This window comes from Meleagris gallopavo, chromosome 11, assembly GCF_000146605.3.
Source record: "Meleagris gallopavo isolate NT-WF06-2002-E0010 breed Aviagen turkey brand Nicholas breeding stock chromosome 11, Turkey_5.1, whole genome shotgun sequence".
Classification (NCBI taxonomy): Eukaryota; Metazoa; Chordata; class Aves; order Galliformes; family Phasianidae; genus Meleagris; species Meleagris gallopavo.
The window spans coordinates 3,721,465-3,746,779 of NC_015021.2; the positions used below are offsets into that span (position 1 = coordinate 3,721,465).

Sequence of the window (25,315 nt, forward strand, 5' to 3'; positions counted from 1 at the left end):
TTAAAGCAGAAACATCAAAACTCCAAATCCCACTCTGATCATAATTTTTCTTCTTTTTACAGAACCCTAGGATTTTTTTTGTGCTGAACATTAGGAACACAAAGAAAGCCTTCACACAACAAGATCTCGCATGTGATAATTACATCTTTGGTTACAAAGTGGTAGTGGAGAGAGTCACAAAATACAAACAAAAAATGTGGGGCTATTCCATCTGATACTGGCATAATCAGAAAGTTGGCTTCCATTAATGCAGTGCATATATTCTTTACGTGTCACATATTTTTGTGTATAAATAAGAAACAAAATGCAAGACAGAACACAACAAATATGTTAGAAGAAAAAAAGAAAACAATTGTAGATGTTTACAAAATTACATGCAAGTAAAATATAAAGCAAGTGCAGCAAGATGCCATTTCTCACCTTATTGAAAAGGCAGTTGAAATCTACATGCACACATTCACCAGTCAAAGAATCAAACAGGATGTTTTCACCATGACGGTCTCCTAGACCAAGTATGTAACCTACCATTGACATGACTGCAACAGAACGGCAGTAGGCAGACCTGCTGTTATACCTGTGCAAATAAGAATAGATATATTAGACAAAATCACCTCCCTGATTATGTCTTCATTCAATAGCATCATTAATTTTTAGTGAAATAGACAAATAGATGTTCTTGAGCTAGCCCAATCCCAGTCACTCACCATGAAGTAGGATCAGGAAATGTTCTAAGAAACCATTCATGAAAAACAGGAGGATGACGAGGCAGAAGGACTTCTTTGAACATTTTCAGCTTTTCAGACAAAGGTGCTGACTTTGGAAGCATATGCTGACGTAGTTCCTTTCCAGTCATATAGATACCTGTAACAGACCTCCTCAATTAGGCAAGAGAAATCCCCCCAAATAAAGCCTCATACATGCAATTACAGTACGATATTTTAGATATGATAAACATTTAAGTAAAATGAATAAATGAAAAATAACCTACAGAATGTGCAGCTGGTGGGGTGCTAGAAAGCAAATAAAAATTGATAATGCTAACTGAAACAGCAGATGAGGTACAACATATCACAGAAATGTACTAGAAACGAGAAACAAGTGATCAAATTTGAAGTAGAACTCCACATTCTTCTCTATTATTCAGTGCTGCATCGGCTCTCTTATACAATTATGCCAATCATTTCAGCAGAAGTGCCAACAGTATGGGAATATATAAAGATGATTATGTTAACAAATAATTGATAAGGAAATTGTTCATGACAGGTGCCAGTTACCTTCCACTTAAGAGTAAAAATATACTACACACACAAATAATATATTGCAGATAGTTAGAGATACAGTGCCTGAATCTAGTCTGATTCCTTGCTGTTTATCTTGTTTACTAATAAAGGCAAAAGCCTTTTAACAAAACACAACACGTAAGAATCACAGAATGGCTTAGGTTTGAAGGGAACTCTGGAGGTCAACTTGTCCAACTGCCATGCTCAAATGCAGGCAGCCCAGGATCACATCCAAACTTAAACATCCTTCTCTTTCTCTCTTCTCTCTCCTCTATCCTCCCCTCAATCAAGAGTTGTATAATAATTTTTTTTTACCCTTCTCCTTATAAAGTTTTATTAGGATATTTCTTAAACCAGCAGTATTGTTCACCCATTCAATTATGCCACATTCATCATTTAATGGAATAACTGCATAGGTTCGTATATGGAGTTCTCGCCGACGTGACTCTGCATCTTTTCTTAAGCACTGTTGGCAAAAAACAAAAAAGAAGAAAAAATGAGAATAACAAATAACAGGACGGAAGCGTATATTGAAAATTAACCATCTTATTCACATTTGTTTTCCAGTCACAATCCATAATATAAAATTCTAAGCTATACTATCTGCAGTAGAGCAAAGACAGTTGTTTTCACAACTCTGTAACAAATTATGCATTATCAGTCACGATTGAAGAAATATTTTGCAACAGTTTTCTTTTTCCTCCTGGGAGCTTTATCTCAACATTAGGAACAATGCTCTTCCCCTCCCTCCCCCCCCCTTTTTTTTTTTCGTGTTGTTTGATAGTTCATAGTTGATATGCATTTTATGCATAATGGACCTGAATGTTTAATTCAAACCTTGTTAATAAGAGAGTTGAATTCCATGAGCCGACAGTCCTTTCTTAGATCATCTTTAGGTTTACACATCATAATATAAGATTTCCCATCCGAACCTTTTAAAGTGATCTTCTTTGGCTTTTGAAGGGAAGCAAGAATTTCTACCTGAGGAAGAGATGGAATTTTTTTTTATTAGCCTCATATCAGATCATACAAAATAAAACATCTACTTTTAATAGACCACTTTAACCTGTCATATTAGCACTTCCATGGTGCTACAGGATCTCAGACCAAAACCTCACCTAAATATTAGAAGGCTATATCTGTCTCACAATTACTAAGACAGAAATCACTCATTTTCTATGAAAGTAATTATGAAGTTTCCTACTCATTCCTCTATTCCTAGCAAAATGAGAAGATAAACTGAAAGTATATTTATTTAACATGAAATTTAAAGTTAGGTGTCAAACAGAGGCTTACCGTATCATCAAAGCCTGCAATGTAGGCCCAGCATCCAGGAAAAGGGTCATGGTTAGCATGTGTACCAGGAATTGAAGGAAGAGTTGGTATCATTACAGATTGTAATGGAATGAGAATTTGACTGAATGTGTGCTCTTCTACCAATCTCTTAAGTGTTCTGAAATGAATATTCATGCTTAATGCTGAGCTGTTTCCATCAACCTGAAAAAAAAAAGTTGTTTAAAAGTTAAACATATAGAGTATAACTGCAATTTTACACCAGTAATAACTTTTGATAATCTGAAAAATTACAAATTTCATTCCAAATTAAATGGATGTGGTCCAAAATAAATGTATCTGGCCTATACAACATATCTTTTTCACTGACCATAAATACATAATAATGAAATTGTTTATGTAATTTTACCTTTATTATCAAGTTCATATGTTTATCACAACAAAGCCAGGTTATATATATAGTAAAACATTTGCAAATGTATTGCTATGTACTCAAAGGATGTTCATTTAGAACTATTTTCTACTATTAAAATATTTTTATTACGAAAAATCTTTTACAAGTGGCTACAATAGAACAGAAATTACTCTAAGGTGATGTACTGGTTAATGTGAGCTATTGGAAGAAGCTGCTGTGAAACATTTGTGAATAATTCTATTAGATGCATTAATTTATTTATTTTTAGTACCGGTTTGTTGCACAGTTCTAAGAGTTTATCCGTAAGGCGTGTTGCATCTCCAATAAATTTTCCTAAGGACTCCTTCATGTTGATAGCTTTATTTAGTATTTCCTTGCATCTATTGACACGCATAGGGTACGAAGACTGAAAAAAGAGTGAAGTTAAAATTTATGAAACAATCAATCAAAAAGATTCCTAAAAGAACAAAAATTCCAGTAGTAACAGTAATATTTCCTCTATTGACTGTCATATTGAATACCTTCAAGAGGAAGTTCTCTATCTGAAATCTTGTGCCTGAACTTGCAAACACTCAAGTAAAACACTCTACGTGTGTACGCACACTCAAGTTCTCTTCTCAAACCATTCCCTGGAGACTCACAACATAAAGACTAAAATATTCAAGAACGTGAGCATATCCTGAATATTATTTAACAAGCCTAACAGAAACAGAGTGCTCCATGCCTTCTAAATTGCTTTTAAATTACTCTATTGCCAGGCACATTTTAGAAAAAAAGCAATATATTTACTTCATTTTTATCGACAGAGGAGTGAATATTTGATTATAAAACTGGAAGAACTATTTCAACTAAAAAACAACAAAATCTATTTTCCATAACCACCCAATTCATCAGCTTTTTGTTATTCAAATTTACTTCTGGAATAAATCATCCAATTCAGGATCTAAGTCAGCAATTCCTACTGGCTAGATTTAATCTGAAATTTCTGAACTTTAGACTGTAATAAAACCCGGTGCTATTGCAGCATGATGACTTATTCCAAGAAGCCATATTGCAGCAGTTAAAACGCTCAATTTGACCTAGATTTCTAAGAGTTAATAAAGGCGTAGCTTTACTTATCAAGGCACCTTAGACACAGCAGTCATCATCCACATTGCTTGCTGTGGGTAGGCCAGAAACACCTTAGCAACAATCACCATCAGAACAGCAAAGACTTCATCATGAGAATGGCAGATTCGGGAGATTAACTGAGAAAAAGCTGTCAGAAACTGATAAGGTGCTAGCTGATTTGTGTGCTCTGTAATCACTTTATTTATTTTAGCCAAATCATTTTTCATTTGAATGCGTTCCGAACGACTTGCTGAAAAACACAAGACAGTAAGATTTCATCACTTTTGTCACCTGAAATATCAAGTCATTTAAGTCAAGCATACAGAAACACATTTTATTAGTGATTTTCATGAGGGAAAAAAAAAACTCCTACTATAAGGTTATTTTTATCAGATCAGACAGTAACATAATATATACACCATTTCATTAATCAGCCTAACAGGCAGGGATGGAAACAAAATAAGCACAGACACCAGAAACACAGAATAAACAATACTGGAAAAGCTCTCCACCCTTAAAGTAAAACAAAACCACACCTCAAAAGAATATAAGATATAAGATGTTCAAATATGAGTGTAAGAATTCCCCCTTTTTTGTGCTTATCTTTGAAATATTTCTAAACAGTCTTCTCTACAAAGATCTCTCTTAAACAGCAGAAGGAAGATTTTGGAATTGTAAAAGCAACACAAATACCACTAACTACTGTTTAAAAATGCAATGAAAACCATAAAGACACAATAAAATACTATAAATAATTGTACGGGCAAGTAGTCTCAAAACTAAATTACTAACGGATCTGTTGTATTCTTTAGTGCTTGACATGCTTTTGTTAACACTCAATGACTTTTTGAGAGAGTTTCACCTTCATTACATGCAAATGAATCTATAAAAGCTATACAATTAGTTAATAGATAGTTCAGTTTAGCTTGAATTAACATTTTGAGAAACAAGGTCTATTGATGTGAAAGAGGCACAGTCATCAAACTGCCTGTATGTACAGAAGATGCAATTTTCTGATAGCTGATCCATCAGAAATACACTTCACTGCTCTTTTGATCATTTATATAAAAGCATGATACAGGAAATACAACGTTGAAAAAAAGTTTTACCTTTATCACACTCATATGCTTTTGCTCCAAAGTCCAACCATAAAGATAGCATTCTTGGCATTGACTGATAGATAAATTGGTTTCCATACTGTAGAGACCTGTAATTATATGCTGAAGTCACAATATGTTAACAATAAATTCAAGAAGCAATACAAATATAATATCCTTAGTTGTTATATATTCATTCTGGAGTACAAATGTATGTTAAGCATTTTAGTGCATCTGCAACAACTAAAAGCTTACTAGTACATACGGGTTATGTTTTACATTAATCAAAACTACAGATGAAATATTTAACTTACTATCCTACATATTAAGACAACAATTGCTTAATAAGAAGGCAGAAATAAAGCAAGTTGTTCATTAAATCAAGTATGTAGTGTTTTCTTTCACTGTTGCATAACATTAGGAGTCAGTCTGAGCTGCTGCAAGAATGTATTCCCAAAATACATAATCGTCATCTTCCTGTTGTCTCACCTCCCAAAATGATGAACTATGTATCTAATCAGATCTCCTTGTTTTTCCATCTTATTGTCAGTTACCATTGGCATTAATTTATCATAGTATTTAGCAAGATAAAAATGTCCATCTTCCCATTCTGGCAACAAAAGTGTAACATCCTGTAACAAAAAAAGAATTACTTTGTCAGAGAAACAAAATTATTGTATTAGTTACTTTTGTGCAAAGTATGTGCAGAGAAATACTAATTGTGCAGAAAACTCTTAATTGTGAATCCAGAATTGGGACCAATGCTTGTGCAAACTAGAAATCTATTCTTAAAGCACTTTTTGGACTAAGAGACAGCAAAGTAATATAAACCATGATGATTTAAGATTTCTCAACTAAAATATTTAAAAAAAAATAAAATTGCTGATCAATGAAATCTGTGCTTTTTTAAGGTTTTGAAAAAGTGAAACACCAGAATTGCACAGCATAAATTATACCAAAAACAAGTGACATATCCATTCCCCAACACTAGTTTCCCAGGCCAATATAATAGTGTAGAGAATGCTTAAGCATTAGTGTTTTTACACAGTTCAGCACAGAACAGTTTTATATCACTATTGAAGACAACCACAACAATGAGGAATGACACTGCCTTTTTAGAGCAGCCTGCATATTTTAGGGAGAAATTCACATTTGTTTGTGCATTAAAAAAAAATAAATCCACAAACTCCTGTATTTTATTTATTTATTTTTCACTTAGAGTTATACTAGGTATCCCCTAGCTCCCTTACTTTGGAATTGTAGATTTCTCCAGATTGATGTTTTATATTCAAGTTAATTCAGATAGTTAGATCTTTACAAGATTTACACACTGATAAACCACTTGATATGTTTGGTCAACATCATCAGAAACATAATGATAAAAGACATGTTATTAAAAACTACTGCCTTGTTAACACTTAGCATATTGAATTACCTTATACTTTTTCATAACTGCATTGCTTTCAAAGTTAGCAGTTTCTTCCATAAATCTACCAACTAGCAGCATTGCCCGACCATGGACGAGCTGATTTTTGGTATTACATGGCGCTTTATTCTCAGGGAAACATAGCTCCACTCCTTTCTGGAGAACAATAAGTGCTTGGTGAACCTCACCCTAATGGAAAGAGGAAAACATTTTGGATAGTTTAAATAAGAGAGATGTAAAACAGATTACAGCTGTTAATAAAGTAAAATTGTGTTCTTGAGTGTTCCAGAACATTCTGCATGTGGTCACTGAATGTTACTGTCTTCAAATGCTCCTTATGTCTCCTCATCTCTGCATCATTGTCCTGTTAGATCTATAGCACTGTAATTGCTCCCATTTCTGCCTCTCTCTAATTAGTAAAAATGATAGAAATTGAAAGTGATCTACTATTAAAATTAAATTCCTCTAGGTTGCATTGACAGAAGCAGGTAATCCAACAGTTTCATACCCAGCTGCTAGAAAAGTCAATGGATAAAAAAAATTATGGATGAGCAGTTGGATGCCAAAAACTTCCCATGGCTTAACTGCAATCAGAACATGTTTATAGTCCCAGCTGATGTATTTTATCTTACACAGACTGATCATATACCTTTTTTTCCTTCAAGATTAAAAATTATTTACTTGCATGTAAGAAAGTAAATTCAGTTCTTATTTTGTTTACCTTGGACCAGAGCCACTTTGCTCTTTCTATATAAAGTTCTGAGAGTGTAGATTCCCCAGCATTCAGAAGAGCATTATATGCAGTCTGATGATGACCAGCTTTTCTTGCAACTCTAGCACTCTGGAGCCAACACTGACCAACAAGCTCACTGTAATCCTGGCTGCCAAGACATTTTTGTAGAAAATGAACAATTTTAGTCACAAACACAGCTTCACAATGTCGCACAGTATTGAAACATAAATCCAATTTCATGATGAGCTATATACTATACAGCAACTGTTTAAAATCTTCCTTTTAATGTTTCTTTTCTTTTCCTATGTTTCTCTTGTCTTTCCTACACAAAACACACTTCCTTACATTTTGAATACAAGTATAGGAGGAGGCCTGCTTTTGTCTATAACGTAAGTTTCTACAGTTTTATCTTCTCTATTCTGACATGCATACAAAAAACCAGAACCTGCCTGAGAATGCAACGAGATACAAGAAACAGTCATGCTTTCACCTTTTACTAAGACTAAGCAAAGCCCTTCTTAGTGCTAGAATAGGTTCTTTCGCTCTGTAAGAGTTCTGGGTCATTTCAATACGAGCACACCAATTCAGGGAATCTCTACTGTGTTCACCATCTGGTTGCTGAAACATTGGTCCAATACTATGTTCCAACTCACAGAGCATATGCAACCTGTGGTAGTAAAATAAAACAAACAAGTCATTGAAAATTGCTTGTACGTATATACACATGTATGCACACACACACACACACGAGTTTTACATAGGTTTTGCTATTTTCTTTCTAAAAGTATGTTAATTGACTTGTTTCATGCAAGGTCCTGCCATAAAGATGCATCTACAGTGCAAAGGAATTATTATTTTTTTTTAATTAAAAATATTCAATAAATATTAATTTAATATAAAACCCTGCTTACTTCAAAATTGATTAAAAGCTACTTAAAAGGGATGGGCTTTCAATTCTTAATTCTTTTCTGAATGCTTTTAGGCCATTGTATACATCAAAAACTATGCTCTTAAGTTAATGAAGTTAAGCCCATGGTAGCTACTGGCCTATAAGTGCTATGTCAAGAATGCCATGTAATGATTGATTTTTTAATAACGCGATGATTACATAAACTTGATTACTGTTTTTTAAAGACTGAAGCCAATTTTTATTTTTTTTGTTGAATACTTTTTTTAATGGGGAAATTAAATGAGGAAAGTAAATTCCCCGTTAATCAAAGGTTGCCCGTTAGCTGAGTATGCAAAAGAATGACAGTTAATATGTATTGGTACCATAAATTTGATTATGTCATTTCTAACATTGAAAATAGTGATATATTATGGAAATGAGAAACCTGATAATGTGCTCATATCCTCGCTGATAGGATCCTCTTTCAAAGCTCGCTGCTGAAAGGGGCACAATCTGTTCTGCTCGAACAACCTTGAGCGTTTCATAAAATGCGACTTCATTTTTCTTCTTGGCCGATAGTAATAAATGTCCTAATCTGACACTCCAAGCAGTGGACTTCACATCTTTGAGGAGAAAAAAGCCTCTTAAAACTTTGCTTCTTTTGCATCTTAACCTGAACATGCTGGTTTGTATTACCATACCACTTGAAAATATTCAGAGTAACTTTCTCTCAGAAATAATTAAATACATTTTAGAAACACTCAGTAATTCCACTCCACAACTGCAACCCCAAATAAACTCATAAGAAATTTGATCTTGGTACTCACTTCGAATTCCTACTCAAAGACTATATAGTTCACAATCAAATACATTCCCACAATCTAGAAGACCGTCAGGAGCAATCCTCCTCCCAGTTAAATCCACAGCTGAGCAATTGCAATAGCTGCCCCTTGATTTAAACTTAGGCTAACAGATACACTTGGTCAGAAATACAAGAGAGTATTCTTATTTTGACATAGCTTACCTGAAGCCAAATAATTCTCCAGTAAATCCCACTGTGACAGTTTCCAGGCTGCTTCAACTCTGTATGTGTTCAATTCAGAAACCCATTCAGACCTATTCAAACAAAACAAGAGAACTAATTTTTCCGTTTCTCCCCTATATGTTATTTCTATTTTATATTATATTACAAATACAGTAAATATTTCTTATATGAATTGTTTTGCTTTAAAAGAAGTGAAAGAAGCTTTGCTTTTATTAAAATCCAGTAAACCCAAAGGATATGCACTGTGCACTGATGAAAAAAATAAGAACTATACAACAGGATCTCACAAATTCAATTTCCAGGTAGTGTACTTGACTTCTACGGTACATTTTAAAGATTACTAGCTTTAAAACTATTTATCCTATTAGAGTATGGAATAGCTATGGAATAAGTAACAAGACACAGAGAAATGAAGGATTCTGTTTTTTAAAGTAGATCTCAATACTGCATGCATCTCAGATAATGTACCAACATCTGGGAAAGTCTTAAAATAAGCAATTTATAGACAAAGTAGTTAAAGTTGTCTAGCTTCACACTGCTAGCTGAATATGCTTGATAAAACTTAAATGCTTGATAATGCACGAAGATGACTAGCAATAAACAAGATTAATACAAGAAATACATATTACTCAATTAAACATTGTATTAAATATCATATTACCTGTTTGCAAGTACTCCATTCACTTGAGTAATTACAGTAGATAATTGACCAAGGCCTAACATGGACTTCACTACACCATGGTAATGAATAATCTAAAAATGGGAAAAGAAACAAATACGGACAAAAATAATCATCAACTATTAACCAAAGCCTGCAAATTACAGAATGAACCCAATAAGAGATTTGTTTCAGTTGATAAGACACTTTCAAATAGTAATACATCACTCAGCAACTGTCCCAGAAAACTCTTACTTAAGTCATATTTTACTTAAATATTCTCAAGAATATACTTAAGAGGTATTTTTGGTCTTTGTATGTATTAGTTAATCACCTTATTGTGGAAGATTATATAAATATATTAATTTGTCATCTGTTTACCTGATCAGGTTCTAGTTGGATAGCCCTATCATAACAGGCTGTGGCATCTCTTAACAAGCCAATACTTTCATGTTCGAGGATTTGCTCTTTGAGAGATGGTTCTGCTTTCCGAATTGCACTCACTCCAGCCACTCCATCTGGCTCATGCATTGCAGCATACAATTTCTTTATTCAAGAAGAGAAATGGACATCAAAAACAACTCCTTACACAACAAGAAGGTATTTTGTATATAACGTGTTCAGAATCACTCATCTTCTTGAAAACACAAACTGCTCTGAACGCAAACTACTCTGCAGAAGCTTTTTGCTTGAAGTTTTACTGTAAACATCAGTTTTGATGTACTTTTTTGTTCTGTCTTTTTTTTTTTTTTTCAATTCCAATAATGAGCCCTTCTTTTGTTTAGTGTATTGCAACAGTCATGATCTCAGCCCTTAATAAGAATACAAGTTTTTTGAAAAATGGCAAAATAAATATCCTATGCTAAAATTATATATGAAGCTGCAGATTACTGATGGTGGAAAAGCATCATACGACACAGTTTTGCAAATTTGAACTGTGGAATATAAACGATGAGAGGCTTATTTCACAGGTTAAAGTATTTCTTAAAAACAGATAGAATCCTTTTGAACATCCTTAGTATTAGCTCTCTCTCAACTTCATAATAAACTACTCAGCCTTCTTCCAATCTTTTTTTGTTGCTGTTATTTTTATACTTGGCTGTGCTTTCTGTGACAAAAGACAGTGTTAACTGAAAGGAATAAAAGCCAGGCATTCAATAACAAGAATAAACCAAAAAAAAAAAAATCAACTATTTTCAAGATTTTACAATCTTCTAGATTTTTCTCCTTCCTTTTCAAATAAAGGAAGCATGCCACGTAAAGGCAAATACTACATACTGGTGAAAGATCACAAACACACTTGCATTCAACTGCAAGAGCACGTGTACATCTTTTTTCTTCCCATTCTAAAGAATAATATGACAAAATTTTATTCATCTATATGTCTATTTTTATTCTAAAATAAAACAAACGCTCAAAGGAACTACAGGACCTGCAGAAATCCAAGATGCTCCTGAATGTTTTGCTTTTTCTCTGTGATGAATGACTCAAAATGCATCACAGCCCTTGTGTAAGCCTTCGAGCGAAAAGAAGCCACAGCCAGTGTATCTTGAGGTATCAGGTCTAAAAAGCGTGTCACGTTCTGATACTCTCCATAGTCCTCGCTTGAAGCTACAAAATAAAATCGTTTTTAGAAGTCTGTCAGTAAGGTTCCATTTGTGGGAATTACCTTATGCATCAGCATTTACTTAACTTGTTTCAAAATTTAGTGAGATAAACTGATTTAACACATTTTTCTGTCAACAGTAAATTCATTACAAAACAATACTGCTGAGCTCCTATATCTTGCAAGACAGTATGCAATAAACTGAATGTTTAGAAAGCTATCAAAACATTAACATTCCATTTTATAATTTCAATGTTCCTTAAAATAGGACTCAAAATAATGAAATCACCTGGGTTTGAGGAAATCACAACAGGACAGTAAGAAATCAAAGAAGAGTAACACTCTAGCAAAATCACATTCTTACACTGTCATAATGTGAAGTGGAACATCTTATTTGAAGAATGTAAATGGTATTTTAAATGAAACAAGCATCACTTACTTTTTAGGTCATTTCTGTCTTTGCTAGACTTGCTAGTATTTTTTTCAGCAATAAGCATCTGAAACTTGTGTCTAGCCCACTGAGTTAGATGATCAAGCATGGAGAACACTGTCTGCGTGCTCAGCTGGCTTAGATCAGATGCACTGTCTTGAAGTCTCCTGCTACACTGATCATCATGTTTCAGAACAGCCATAATCTCCATGTAAACCTACACAGGCATTAATGTGATAAAAGACAGAAGCACCATACAGACATGAAAATATTAGGAAACTGCAGTTAACATTAAATAAATGAAAGTACTAAATATTTTAATTGTATATTTCAATAATGTTGGTTTTATTTATAAACTGTTAGTCTTGCGACCTTAAGAGGAAAAAATAACAAACCAAGCAGCAGTCATCAGAAGATTCTAGATAATGAATTCTTTGGAAAGCACACCCTTAGATTCAGAAAATATCACGATCACTGGAATTTTAGGTTTCAAAACACAATGAATGCTGCTGTAATTCTGCTGCAAGCACAAATCAAATGATAGTTGACTTAACTATTGCCTACCTTAACTACATTACAGATGTACTTTATTTAAGTACATAACATGCTGAAAGACCTGCTTCCTGATCATTTCAGTCAGCAGACAATGCGTTAACATACATGACAGATACTTGTTATCAATGTACTCGTTCATACAAGAAAGGTTACTACATTCCTAATTGCACACTTCCACACACCCAGAATCTTTCAACACAAGTATTTTAATTTCAGAATTTCAAATGGAATATAACCCATATTTTTCAGTCTCTTCAACTTCTGCTAAATCCAACTGAAGGGAAGATTAACTCTCGGATATACTTGCTGGTCTTATCTCTGGTCTGCTACAGGACACGTCTGACTCCCGCTCTGTGTTAATCTTGTAGCTAAGCAAATTCTAAGTGTATACAAGGGAAAGAAAAAATTGCAGACTTATATTCCCAGAAGCATACAGGTTCAATTAATTCCTTTGTTTCATTGCACTATGTTCCTCTTTGTACTACTCCAGCTCCTGATATTACTGTAATCATAATTAATGACATAGTAGCTCTTCCCTAAGCCCCACTGAAATAATCACAAGAATCAAGGAAACTCATGGAATACAGAAGTAAAAAAAAAAATTGTTTGATACCTATACAATTTGTTCATGGAAGTCTACAGTAATTCTGCAGAGCTGATCAGCTCTTAGAAGAGTTCCTGAAAGTTCTCATTAAGAACAACTGATACATCTTACCTCTTGTTGGTCCTCCTGACTGCATCCCAACAAAACATAAACAAGGATGTGTGGTAGCAGATAAATTGTCACTTTATAGTCATTCTTCATCATAATACTGCAGCAATCAAAAACTTTTCTGGCGAGATCATGTCGTACCTACAGAAAAACAGTATTTTCAAGAAAAGCATGATTACAAATGCCTGAATAATTAATAGGTTTCTATTTGTTGACAACTACAAAATTATTTGATGGAGCAGAATTTAAGATACTCATCTCCAACAAAAAATTCAGACTTAAACATGCAACAGAGATGCCAGACAGCTGTCACTGTGTGTATGAATTGCTGATACTACAAAAAAAATAGGCAAGTATTGCCTGCATGTTCCAGTCTTCCTTGTCTTTTACACCAGTGAGAACTGGCAGTGGTGAAAAAAAAAACAAAACCAAATAACTCCAGACTAAGAACCTACTACTGCTTTGAGCCTCTCTTCTGCACTTAAAGCATGAAAAGAGTATGAAGTTATAAAGACAATCAACTTATCTTTGAAATAGAAGGAGATGAGTTTAGATACTAAACTGCCATGGACCACCTAGATGTTGGAAAGGGGAAAAGAAAGCAACGAAGACAGATAATTACTTTCTGTGTGCTATGAGCTCTGGGAAAGTGAAGAAATCTTTCAGAATAACTCAAGGTTATCCAGAAGAATTTCAGACACTTTTCAGAGATATTTCTTAGTGCCTGCAGCTATGCAGCTGGACAAAATTCCTAGAATTCTGGCTTTCACACTATCAAATCTGCCCAGTAAGCAACAGCGCTAAGGAAAGAAAGGTGCATCTTTACCGGGATGATGCAAGAAGTCTGCATTATGCACTATAAAAGGCCTCCAGAGAAGAGAGAGATTTCTCTCATCCATCCCATACTTTCAGAAACTGAAGTTCAGTTAAAATGTTGTGTTTTGCATATACCAATATAAAGCAGACTTATTCTCCTACCTTTGTTATAAGGTAACCTGCCCAAGTTGCTGACCATTCTGCAAAATTGTCACCTAATTTGCTTAGGTAAATAGGCTTCTTCACCTTTGACCAATCTATAGCCTTTTGATAACTCTTGTACCTGTAATTTTAAAATATTTAATGAAGTAGTATTTTAATAAATACATATAGCAAAAAAAAACAACCAACCAAACAAAAAACAACAGCATGCTGTTCACTATGAAGTTCCCCAGCTGGAATCCTATGATTTCCTTTTCCGAATTTTTAAAGAAAATGACAATTAACACTCTCAGTAGTCAACAGGTTTTTATTCTAGAACATCTAGAAATGAGACAATCTAACATGCTACCAGAACTTTAAAGTATACTTCCAAGTGCTGTTGAAATAAGTCTTAAAACTAATTTCTGCTTGGAAGATAAATAGTCTTAAAACTGTTTTGTTAAAAAATTGCATGAGTTGTCCCTTACCGTGTATTTAAGTGAGGTTCCAAGATTTCCTGCACATGCTCAGGAAATCTCCTCCAAAGCCTGGAGCCTGGGCAGTCACTGTTTGTCTCTCTACAGTCATAAATAGACAGTAACTCCTGTAAAGACACAGTTTATATGAATAAGTTAGCATTAAAAATATTTAATGACTGCAGCAATAAAGAGAACTGGTGTACACACAAAAGTAATGAGATACAAATTACAGAATGCTGAAGTTAAAAATTTTGTAACTGCAAAATTTTCATCCAGATTTGGATGAATGTTAAAATCAACCATGAGTTGATTTTAACAAACTATTGATTTTCTAGATTCTCTAGTTGGTGCTTGGGCCACATTATCTCACTTTCTTCACATCTGCCAATAAACAAGGTCTAGAAGTTAGTCTGAATCCTTCTGATGCAGGAACTAATTTAATCCACTGACCATACGGGGCCATTTTCTACTGGATCTAGGAAATTCTCCTTTCACAAAGCTTGTGAAATTGTAGCTTTCACAAAGATGAAAAAAAAAAAAAACAAAACAAAAAAGTCAGCCTGGAGTTAGCAAACCAGCACAGAAGGCTACTGTCTTAAAATTACAGCATACTTGATTTCTATTGCCTCTTTAGAGGAGTAAGCAGAAACCCTCCTAGGAATACTTGCTGTTTTTCACCTCTGCCTACATGCACAATTTTTAAGTCAGCAGTCTTGGAATTACACCTTGAATCACTATGTATAGACTGTTAGTAACTTCTGAAATACCATATCTCTTCTAGGATAACACAACAAAAACAAATTTATGCTTTCACTAAGATACTTCTTTTCGTCAGCTCCCCTGAATTCTAAGGGGTAAGTGAGCAATGAGGAATTTAAAGAAAAAAAAAAATCACTATCCTGTATCCTGTATTTTCTTACAATGCCATTTAGAACCGTACTAGATGATGTTTCAAATATTTAAACACATACTTCAAAATGTACATATTTAAAATTGCATCATTCTGTGTTCAGTGTGATAGGAAGTAACTTGTGAAGATAAAAGAACAGCTAACATTGAATCTTACCTGAATGGCATATGCAGCAGAATCCTGAGCACGAACATTATCAGCATAAGCAAGAAATGCTCTAGTCAGTTCCATCAGTAATCCATAGGCAAAATTCAGATCCTCCACACCAGCCTCAATGACAAACACAAAGCCAATTTTATTACAACAAAGTAATAGCTGTATCTTTAATCTCCAGATAGTCACTTCGAAGTCTGTCTCTAAGCTGGTTTAGATGACAAAGCAGGCAGAGATTTCCTAAGAGCTTAAAGCTAAGAGGTTTCCTAGTCCCACACATTTAAAATAAATAAACAAATTAAATCCCACAAACATTTAATACTGAATGAAATACTACAGAAACCTCTTACCACAAATGTAAAATCTTTTCCTTGAGTTTCACTCGTTGAAAAATCCAGCCTGCCAGGGTCTATGGCTCCCAGTTCACCTAAACATTCCCCACAAAGTAGCCGGGCATGAGAATTTGCATCCTGACAGCCAATCAGAAGTACAGTTACCAACTGAGAGATGACTGGCTCTACGGTTTCACTGTCTGTTACATACTTCACCAATTTTTTCCTAGGAAGTTTAAGGAAAAAAAAGAAAAAAAAAAAAAAAAAGAAGAAAGACAGGTTTTATACAACATTTGTCAACTCTTATGTCAGATTTTATTTGCCCATGATGTCAGGTTTGTCATTCAGATCTTGTTATTTTCATAACTATAACCCAATCATAAACATATAGATTAGTAAAGCAATATCTTTGCAGTTTGTACATGTCCAGATAATTTATTTGAACGTGATCAACAGATTCAAGCTTTTCTTGATGGGCAAAGAAGGAAGAAAAATAAAAAATGAATGGCATGAAGTAGTCACATACAACTTCCTTTAAAATACTGTAATCTCATAAAAATTCTTGCTCTTAATGCAAAAGCTATACCATATTCTAACAAAGAACAAACCCTCAAAATGAACTGAGGAAATTGGCATCTTAGATAAGAAATATACCAATATCCTTGCTGAATCCGCATCAATAAAGAAGGATTTTAAATTATATGTTATATGGTGACAGAATGGAAAAGAATCCCTTCTGCCTTTCATATTAAGTAACATTTAGATTAATAAATTTAGGAGAATAACACAGCTCATGCAAACACAGTAACATTAAAGATGGTGGTCCAGAGGCTCCTCTTAGTACACTTGAAATTAACTGAAGAGGGTTTTAATACCTGATTTCTATATAACGTTTCTTTCAGGCTGGTAAGTGCATGGATACGAACATCCACATTCTCATGCTGAATAGCTCTCATGGACAGCTGCAGCGTCGTCTGCAAGTCAGTGCTTTTGGAGGATTCCTGAACAAGACATGACATAAATTCAAATCAAATCTAACAGGAACACAGTTAAGCAGCATTTCAAAGAACATAAGAAAGGAGACATACAAACATCTATTCTACTACCTACATTCTCAGCTAAAAGGTGCTATGTTAGTACTCAAAAACAAACAAAAACATTTCTACTAAACACTTGCTATTTCCTATCTCTTTAGCTTGCCTTCAGAAGGGAAGCACAAGGGATAGACTACCAAGTAGTAATAAAAATAAACAGGTTTAGTTACCTCAAAAGAGAACACAGATGTGGGATTAAATTAAAAGTAATGAATTTAGCAACAAATTCATTTCCATAGTCAACCACCTTTTTTTTTTTAACCTTATAAATTGTTTTATCTCAAAAAAAAAAAAATTATCTTTTTGCTAAGTTTGAATTCAGAGAAGCTATAAAACATTCCTCTGATACACAAATTCTGTTTTGTTGTGGAGTCAAAAAAATACTGTTCTTGCTTAACAAGATTTTAAGAACATTTTGCTTACTCCACCTGAATCCATCTGAGGCAGTAGAAACAAAGAAATAAAGGAAGTTCTACCTTTCGATATTCCTGAAGGACTACTTGAATTTCCTTTAGTTCCGGAAGGTCAGGCAGAAAATATATCTCATGTAAGAAGTCCCGTACTGTATCCCTAATAGTTACAGAAATATTGCAAAGAACATTTCAAACATTAGTTGGATCTGAAAGCTCATGAAAAACCATTAAATTAAAGCAATAAATTATATTAACTAGAAAAAACAAAAACTTGAAAGGCAGAAAAACATTCCACATAGTTTTGCATTTATGTATACATATAAAACAATTTATTTCTGTTTTTAGTGAAAGAAGATACAGGTACTTCTTCTCTATGCTTTAAATTACTCTGTCTTGAATTTCATTGCTTTCAAAGTTGCCATTTACCTCCATCAGGTCCCATACTCCTTACTTGAAAGGGTCGTTTTGAACCAATTTCACTTTTTCTTATGTGAAAACAAATGACTGAAAAATGAATTCTCTTTTACTAACATGAAGGAATCTATTTCAATTTTGCTGCCACAGGCTACAACAAAAGCCTTGTTATTCAAAACATCTTCTTTTGTTTTGCTAACTGTTGGTATGATAAACGCAAGGAAAATTAAAACCCAGTGAAAGTAATCAAAAGATAAACTCTGACCATTCCTAGAGAATATTGTTACAAAAAATAACATGAATAAAAATTAAAGACTCAACACCGTGCTTAAAAGTTCAAGTCATGACAACTTAAATCTTAAAAAAATAATAATAATAAAAAAATAAGTAATACACTTTGATTTTTTTTGATGGTGTGATCAGTTGCAAAAAGGATGTGATAAATTCTGTGCTTTCCATAATTATGACTCTAATTTGTAAAATACTTAAATACAGACTTCATTTCCTTCCTGTTACCAGTCTGTATACTTCTCCTCACCTTAGGATAAATGTTAGCAGTCATTGTTATTCTGTCTGCGTGGCCTGTAGAAGCAAACTGTTTTCCATTCCAATAACAACACAGAACCTGAAATCAAGCTCAGTAGTGATGTCAGGGGAAGCAATCTGAAGAGGTTGTAACTTGGCCACACCATTATATTTTTTTAATGAGGTCAATGAAAGAATATCTTTTCAGATGAGGGTATCATTTGTCAAATTTCAAAATCTCCTTGAAATTTCAAGTAGAAATTTTATAAAACAAGTTATTACTTCACAGAAAAATGCTAAGTTTTCTCATCTCAGTACTGGACAAATTTCATTCAGTGCAATTCCTATTACAGGAGCTAATGAAGTGAAAATATTTTGTATAGTACCTGTTCTCAACTATGAGAAAGTAAAATACTGCTGTAGTTTCCTTTGGCTGGATATGTATTAGAGGCAGCAAAGCTACTATCACATGACTAAGCAAGGAGCCAAGGTATGAATGATCCAGACTTCGAACAAAACAGTCCCAGGCCCTACACAAGAAAATACACAAAAACAATAGTAATCAATGATTCTTCACTCCATAAACATATTTTAGGTGAATTGTGAAGAGTATTGTAAAATATTTCAGCTCTGTGCTTTGGATTATTGTCTAAAACAAAACAAGTGCATTCAAGGACAAATGTTAAGTCTGTCACTGCTTGAGAACACGATCATTCACCTGCAACACAGTTCTGGAAAGTCGTCCTTGTATCTTAGAGCTGTTCTCAGAGTAGTCATCATCTTCACTCGTACTGAACTGATGTGTTTGGGACCCATAAGCTTCATTAAAGACATAAGACTGTTTAAGGCCTATATGTAAAGAAAAAAAAAAACAAAAACAGTTTTGGTGTGTTAGATTCTCAGTAAAACACCAACAAACAACTACTTCCAATACAACCAAGCTACCATGGATTAAGACATCATACACCCATTACACATGAGTTAATAAAACTGCACCTTCTGTCTATCCCAAGACAAAAATATATTACTTTAAAAATCCCAGTTAAAAAAACATACAGTCTCATTTTGCAAAAAGTTATTTGCAAATTACAGAAAAGGAGAAAGAAATGAGATCTGGAATGACAGGGCTACAATAAAAATTTAACTGTTTAGACGCTTGACAGATTCATGAGGGAAGGAAGAACTCAGACACCAATGGAGTTTACAGTTACAGAAATCTGTTATATGATGATTGACAACAGAAATTCAAAAAGTTGTAAAGTAGACATTTAGAAAATATAGAGAAAACAAAATTGTATTTAAAAACAAAGAGAATCGACATAAAACTTATAGCAGAAGTGATAGCAAGCTTCAGGGAATAGTTTACAAGTTAGCTGCCACTGAGACTGATGAATGATTTAAGAGAAACAGTAAGAGGCAAGAAAGAAAAAAGTAGGAGATACTTCAGTCACAGTCACACTGTGTCTGACAAAGGCAGCAGAACGTTCAGTTATCAGAGGAAGAAACCAGACATTGATAAAACGTCTTTGGAGAGTAGATACTCATACACTCAAGGAAAAACAAAACGAAACAAACAACAACAACAACGAAAAAATATAAATAATAGCAGGTACAAGATAAGAAATGATGCATAAAGGAAGAAATTCAGAAAGCGTCAATACAAATGGTTAATAAATGACAGTACTTCAATAAGAATACCTCAGAAGCAAAAAGCTAAAAAGAGAACACCAGAGAAAATACAGCAGGTCTATCAACATCAATGTTATGTGTTCCAGGACTGCATAGCTGCCTAAATAAATTACTTACACTGCCTCTGTGTGGTAGCTAAAAGGTCTCCCTTACAGTTAGGAGCAGACAGACTCAGCACAGCACAATTTGCAGAGTTTGTCTTAAGCGCCAAGCTGTGAGTTCTCATTTTTCAAGTCTCCCTACTGTAAGCTCAGAGGAGCTGTTCTATAAGAAGCAAAACAAGCCCAAACCAATTTCCCTTAGATTTGCATCATTCTATTTTCTTTCAGCAGTAATTTTAGGTCTGTACTTCAAGGCCCTCAAATCCTTGACTCCCATGCCCCTCCACCCTCCACGTCATTTCTTTTATGTTAGTTTTGTAAATGTAAAACACTTGGACTCCTCCTCTATAATTACTGATTGAGTGATGTGTTATTTACCATGTGACTCAATTGTGTACATTAGCTGACCAGTAAAGAGGAAAAGCAAAGCATACTTCTGAGCTTACACAGTAGTCCCCCACAAGCGAGATCACCAGTTTCAAAGAATCATGCGTAAACCTCATTGTTTTCTGAGCCTTCCTTGACAACTACCAACCACACAAGCAAGCCTGGAGTATCGAAGCAGTTCTTACTTCTTTGTTTTAATGTTCATATTAATTTTACGTACCATTTTTTTATCCTCAATGCCCACACTAGAACTCAATAACTGCATGTTAAAAAAGGCCAAGATACCAAGCAATTTAGGCTGCAGATAATCAGCCTGTAGAGAGAAGGGAAAAAAAAAAAAAGTGAAAAAGTAAAAACCAAGTAAAATTACTGTTAAAACATTCCTAAATTGCTAAGTTTAAGTAATGAAACAGCAAGTATGAAATGGTAATTCTGACAAACGAAAAGATTCCCAAAAATGTGCACTGTTCCTTAAGTAGTAGTGTTCATGAAAGACATTTCCATTATGCTGTGGGTTTTTTTTTATTTTTATTTAATGCATTCTTGTCATGCATCTTTGTATTAGAGAAACAGTTGATATGCAATGACAGCCTTTCCTCTTCACTTCTGTCTCAAATAGGATTTATAAGTTAAACATCAAGTTGTCTTCACTCCCAGACTCCAGATTAAAAATATTTATATTAAACAAAACCAAATGAGTATTTTGATGTACTTACCATTTGCTCAGGTGACGTTATTTCCCTAGGTCCCTGATAGGGATCATCATGAGATGCAAATGAAGCCAATATTGACAAACCATTGAATACTTGCTGATAGTGCTCTCCTATACGTAGCAATAATTCATTATGCAGTCCCTGGTAGTCCTGTCTCAACAAGCTGCCCAGTTCGATCTCAGTCTCATTCTATGATCAACAAAAAACAAGCCTTACTTTCACCAGAGTGAAATTAGCACACACAGACAGGGAGCAATGGACTCAGATTGATTTGCCACAGGAATCAAAGAGAAAGCTCCCAGTCAGGTCAACATCACATAATCCAAGTCTTTAGAGTTTTCAAGTTCACAAAATATCTCACAACAGTTACTCAGAGCCAATGGAACTGATGATTAATAACAAAAGAACTTCTATTTCCCCAGCTCTGCTTTGTAATACTTTTATTTAAATAAAGCAGAAAGTTCACTATTCATCCACCATTGCATCTGTAACAGAGCAAATATTAATTTACCTTGAGGTAATGAAGTGCCCGCTCAAGTTCATCCTTAGAGCAGGAACAGACCAAATGAGAGAAGATGTATTTGAAGTTGTTGATTAAAATCTCTCTTCGGTTTACGTTCAGTTGTTTTGCTATGGTTCGAATAAGGATGGAGGCTGCAGGACTGGCCTTGGCTGCAAGGTCAGGCAGCAAAACTTGCAGAGTCCGCTGGTAAATTAAGCACAACAATAAATAAATAAAAGACAAACAGCAAACTAAACCCAGAATTAAATCAAATCAAATCAAAATAACCCATACATAAAACAAATACAGACCAAATCCCCCTCAAAAAACACCAAATCCAGGTCCTGGTCAACATATATGTATGTTCTTATGTGTGGCCACAGTTAAGAAGAAAGAACTTGAGATGGAAACATTGCATCTAAAAAGCAGTTAATCATTTTTTTGTTTTGTTTTTGTCTAACCAGTACTAAAAACATCCAAATAAAAAGCGAGATGCTTATCGGAACCTTACATAGCTTCAAAGATTGTTTTATTTGTATTTTGTTTGCTGGTAGAACAGAAATACAAAGCAGTTATTTATTCAGATCAAGAATATTTATCCACAGAACAATTATTTCTTCATTTGAAACAGGAAAACAGACAATGCAAGCTATGCACAAACCATGCCTTACAAAGAATCCCTTCCAGTGCACTAAATCAATGTAGAGATACTCAGTTAGCACTCTAGACTACAGACATTTCATTAAACGTCATACTTGAATTAGCTGAGTCATCACTGCATCTCTTTAATAAAACAATTCCTCCGTACTTGAGCTCTTAGTTCCAGCAAGCCAGAATCATTCTAAATATAACAAACACAACTAGAGAAAAATTATCAGATCTGTAGCACTCATCAAAAAGGAGCATGGACTTAAGAGAAATCCACAAGCATACAAACACCCCCCCACAAAAGAAGTAAAAGGGACTAACCAACTTACTGACAAAAAGCGATTTAGATCTGGAAAGTCAAATACATTAGCAACTTCAGACAACATGTCCAGAGCCATTTCTCTCTGGTGAGCAGCTTCTTGTTTGTGCAGCTCATTACCCTGGCATGGAGCACTCAATACTGTCATCTGGCTGGAGTGCAGGGATTCCACTAGAAACTGAGCATGAAGAAATAGATATTTAATATTATTCCTCTCTTTTTCATTCCCTGTGAGTTTCATTCTTTTTATGTATCTGTTTTTGTTTCTCATGTATTGCACATAGATCTAAGATCATTATTTCATGATAGAACTGGATTAATAATGGCATTTCATTTTGCAATCAGGGGTTCAGATGCTGCACACAATTCAGAAAGGAACATTCAAAACTAGAGAACTCTGACTTTAATGCTTTTGACTTTAAGCAGAATTTCTGTCTTTAGGTAATTTTAACCATCATTATTATGCTTGTAATAAAGTTTGACTTAAATTCCAAGTTTACATTCTAGCCTCCAGTGACAATGTTATCATATAATGCATAAAATATAAAAACATAGAGGAACTGTTTATGTCAGCATTAAGGCATCTAGGGAATAAAAGAGAAAAGCAATGCTGGTGAAGGAAGAAGACTAATGACAAGATCAAATATTTCCCATTTCCAGAATGTTGTTGTTGTTGTTGTTTTTAAATCATCTCTTTCCTGCCCTATAAGATATTATCTTGTAAAATAGTGTAATGTTTATCTTTAATAACATTTTCAAAACACACAAAAAGAAACTGAATCAATGTCTTTATAAATCACCAACTCTTATTTTTACCTGACAGATAGGTTTCTTGTACTGACTGAAAAAAGCTTGTAGTTTTATGGACTTAGCTACTGCCAGGGACCGAATTTCTGTGTAAGCTGCTCCAGCCACAGAAGCTGACTTGGACAACAAACAATGCAACAAATGCAAGAGGGCAAATGGTACCAAATCTCCTTTTGATGCCCTTAAAAAGCAAGCAAATAAAAAGTAGTTAGAAAGAAAAAACAGACACTGCATTAATAAAATTGCTGAACAATAGGTAACTACCATAATGCTAAACTACTCTTCATTGCATATAACTAGCTAGTCGGTACCTGCCACAGTACCACAGAAAAAGAATGATGCAAATTTTATATGCAACAAGAACTTAGCACACTTGCAAAGGACTCTGGACAAAGGTTGAGCTCCAAATAAATAAACTTAACAAAAAGTTACTCTGCCTCACAAACTGACAGTATTTTGCATTTTTCAATGTTTTGTCAAAAATTACCTTCCAATATCTCCTGTTGTGAGAATCAAGGTATCTTTAAGCTCATTATTTCTTGATATTTTGGCATGTGTATAGGCTTCTTTCATTCTTGAAACAAAGAGCTAGATCACATGAAAACAAAACACGTTAGTAAATGAAGTTGAGAAAAACACCAAAAAGTAAATATGAACTCACCTCTTTTATGAATCCTTCTTCAGAGTCTAAGGATTCTAATATGTTCTTTATGCAGTCACTGAGAGCAACTCGTACATCTTTGTCTGGATCTTCCATTAGATTTAATAAAGACCCAATGAGAACCTTCACACTTGACTCATCATTGTTAAAATCCAGATGTTTGCAAAGGTGAGGAACGTTTTCTATAAATGCTATGCAGTATGGGTTGGTGAGGAAAGAAAAAGATATTTTTAATTAGTTTGTTTATTTTTTAAATAAAACAATGATAACAATATAATATTGTTAAATATAACAATGATAAGCACTGAAGCACGTACTTATTTCTGAAAAGAGTAAATATTGAGAAACTAAAAAAGCTATACAAAGTTTAGATTTTACCAAGTATTACATCCCTAGGTGTGGCCACAAATCAAAATTAACCACAGTAGTTTAAAAGGATTATCATAACAACATCTAACACTGTCACTGATATCAACTGAAATGCAAAATCGCAGAGGGTCGTCGTTGGTGGTGCAGAGTCTGGCTGGAGACCTGTGACCAGTGGTGTCCCCCAGGGGTCTGTGCTGGGTCCGGTCTTGTTCAACATCTTCATCAATGACCTTGATGAGGGGATAGTGGCCACCCTCAGCAAGTTTGCTGATGATACGGAGTTGGGAGGATTGGCTGACACGCCTGAAGGCTGTGCTGCCATTCAGCGAGACCTGGACAGGCTGGAGAGCTGGGCAGTAAGAAACCGGATGAGGTTCAACAAAAGCAAGTGTAGGGTCTTACACCTAGGGAGGAATAATTGCATGCACCAATACAGGCTGGGGGATGAGCTGCTGGAGAGGAGCTCTGCAGAGAGGGACCTGGGCGTCCTGGTGGATGACAGGTTGGCCATGAGCCAGCAGTGTGCCCTCGGTGGCCAAAAAAGGGCCAATGGCATTCGTGGGGTGCATTAAGAAGAGCGTGTCCAGCAGATC

At 34.5% G+C, this 25,315-nt stretch overlaps 1 protein-coding gene across 1 annotated transcript; it reads right to left on the minus strand.

The window, feature by feature from the left end:
• Positions 1–330: 330 nt before the first annotated feature.
• Positions 331–24,575, minus strand: ATR (ATR serine/threonine kinase; the record flags this gene model as incomplete). The annotated part of the gene is made up of 34 exons (XM_010716648.3): positions 331–574; positions 705–861; positions 1,596–1,746; positions 2,118–2,261; positions 2,577–2,777; positions 3,260–3,394; positions 4,116–4,348; positions 5,208–5,305; positions 5,685–5,827; positions 6,631–6,810; positions 7,343–7,502; positions 7,845–8,021; positions 8,689–8,866; positions 9,268–9,359; positions 9,950–10,041; positions 10,328–10,492; positions 11,379–11,557; positions 11,992–12,199; positions 13,253–13,390; positions 14,228–14,348; positions 14,695–14,810; positions 15,752–15,865; positions 16,099–16,304; positions 16,955–17,081; positions 17,651–17,744; positions 18,913–19,056; positions 19,245–19,375; positions 20,924–21,016; positions 21,420–21,605; positions 21,928–22,122; positions 22,896–23,063; positions 23,702–23,873; positions 24,180–24,280; positions 24,354–24,575. Coding segments are annotated over 34 exons (5,265 nt in total), but the record flags the coding sequence as incomplete, so codon positions are not given.
• Positions 24,576–25,315: the final 740 nt, after the last annotated feature.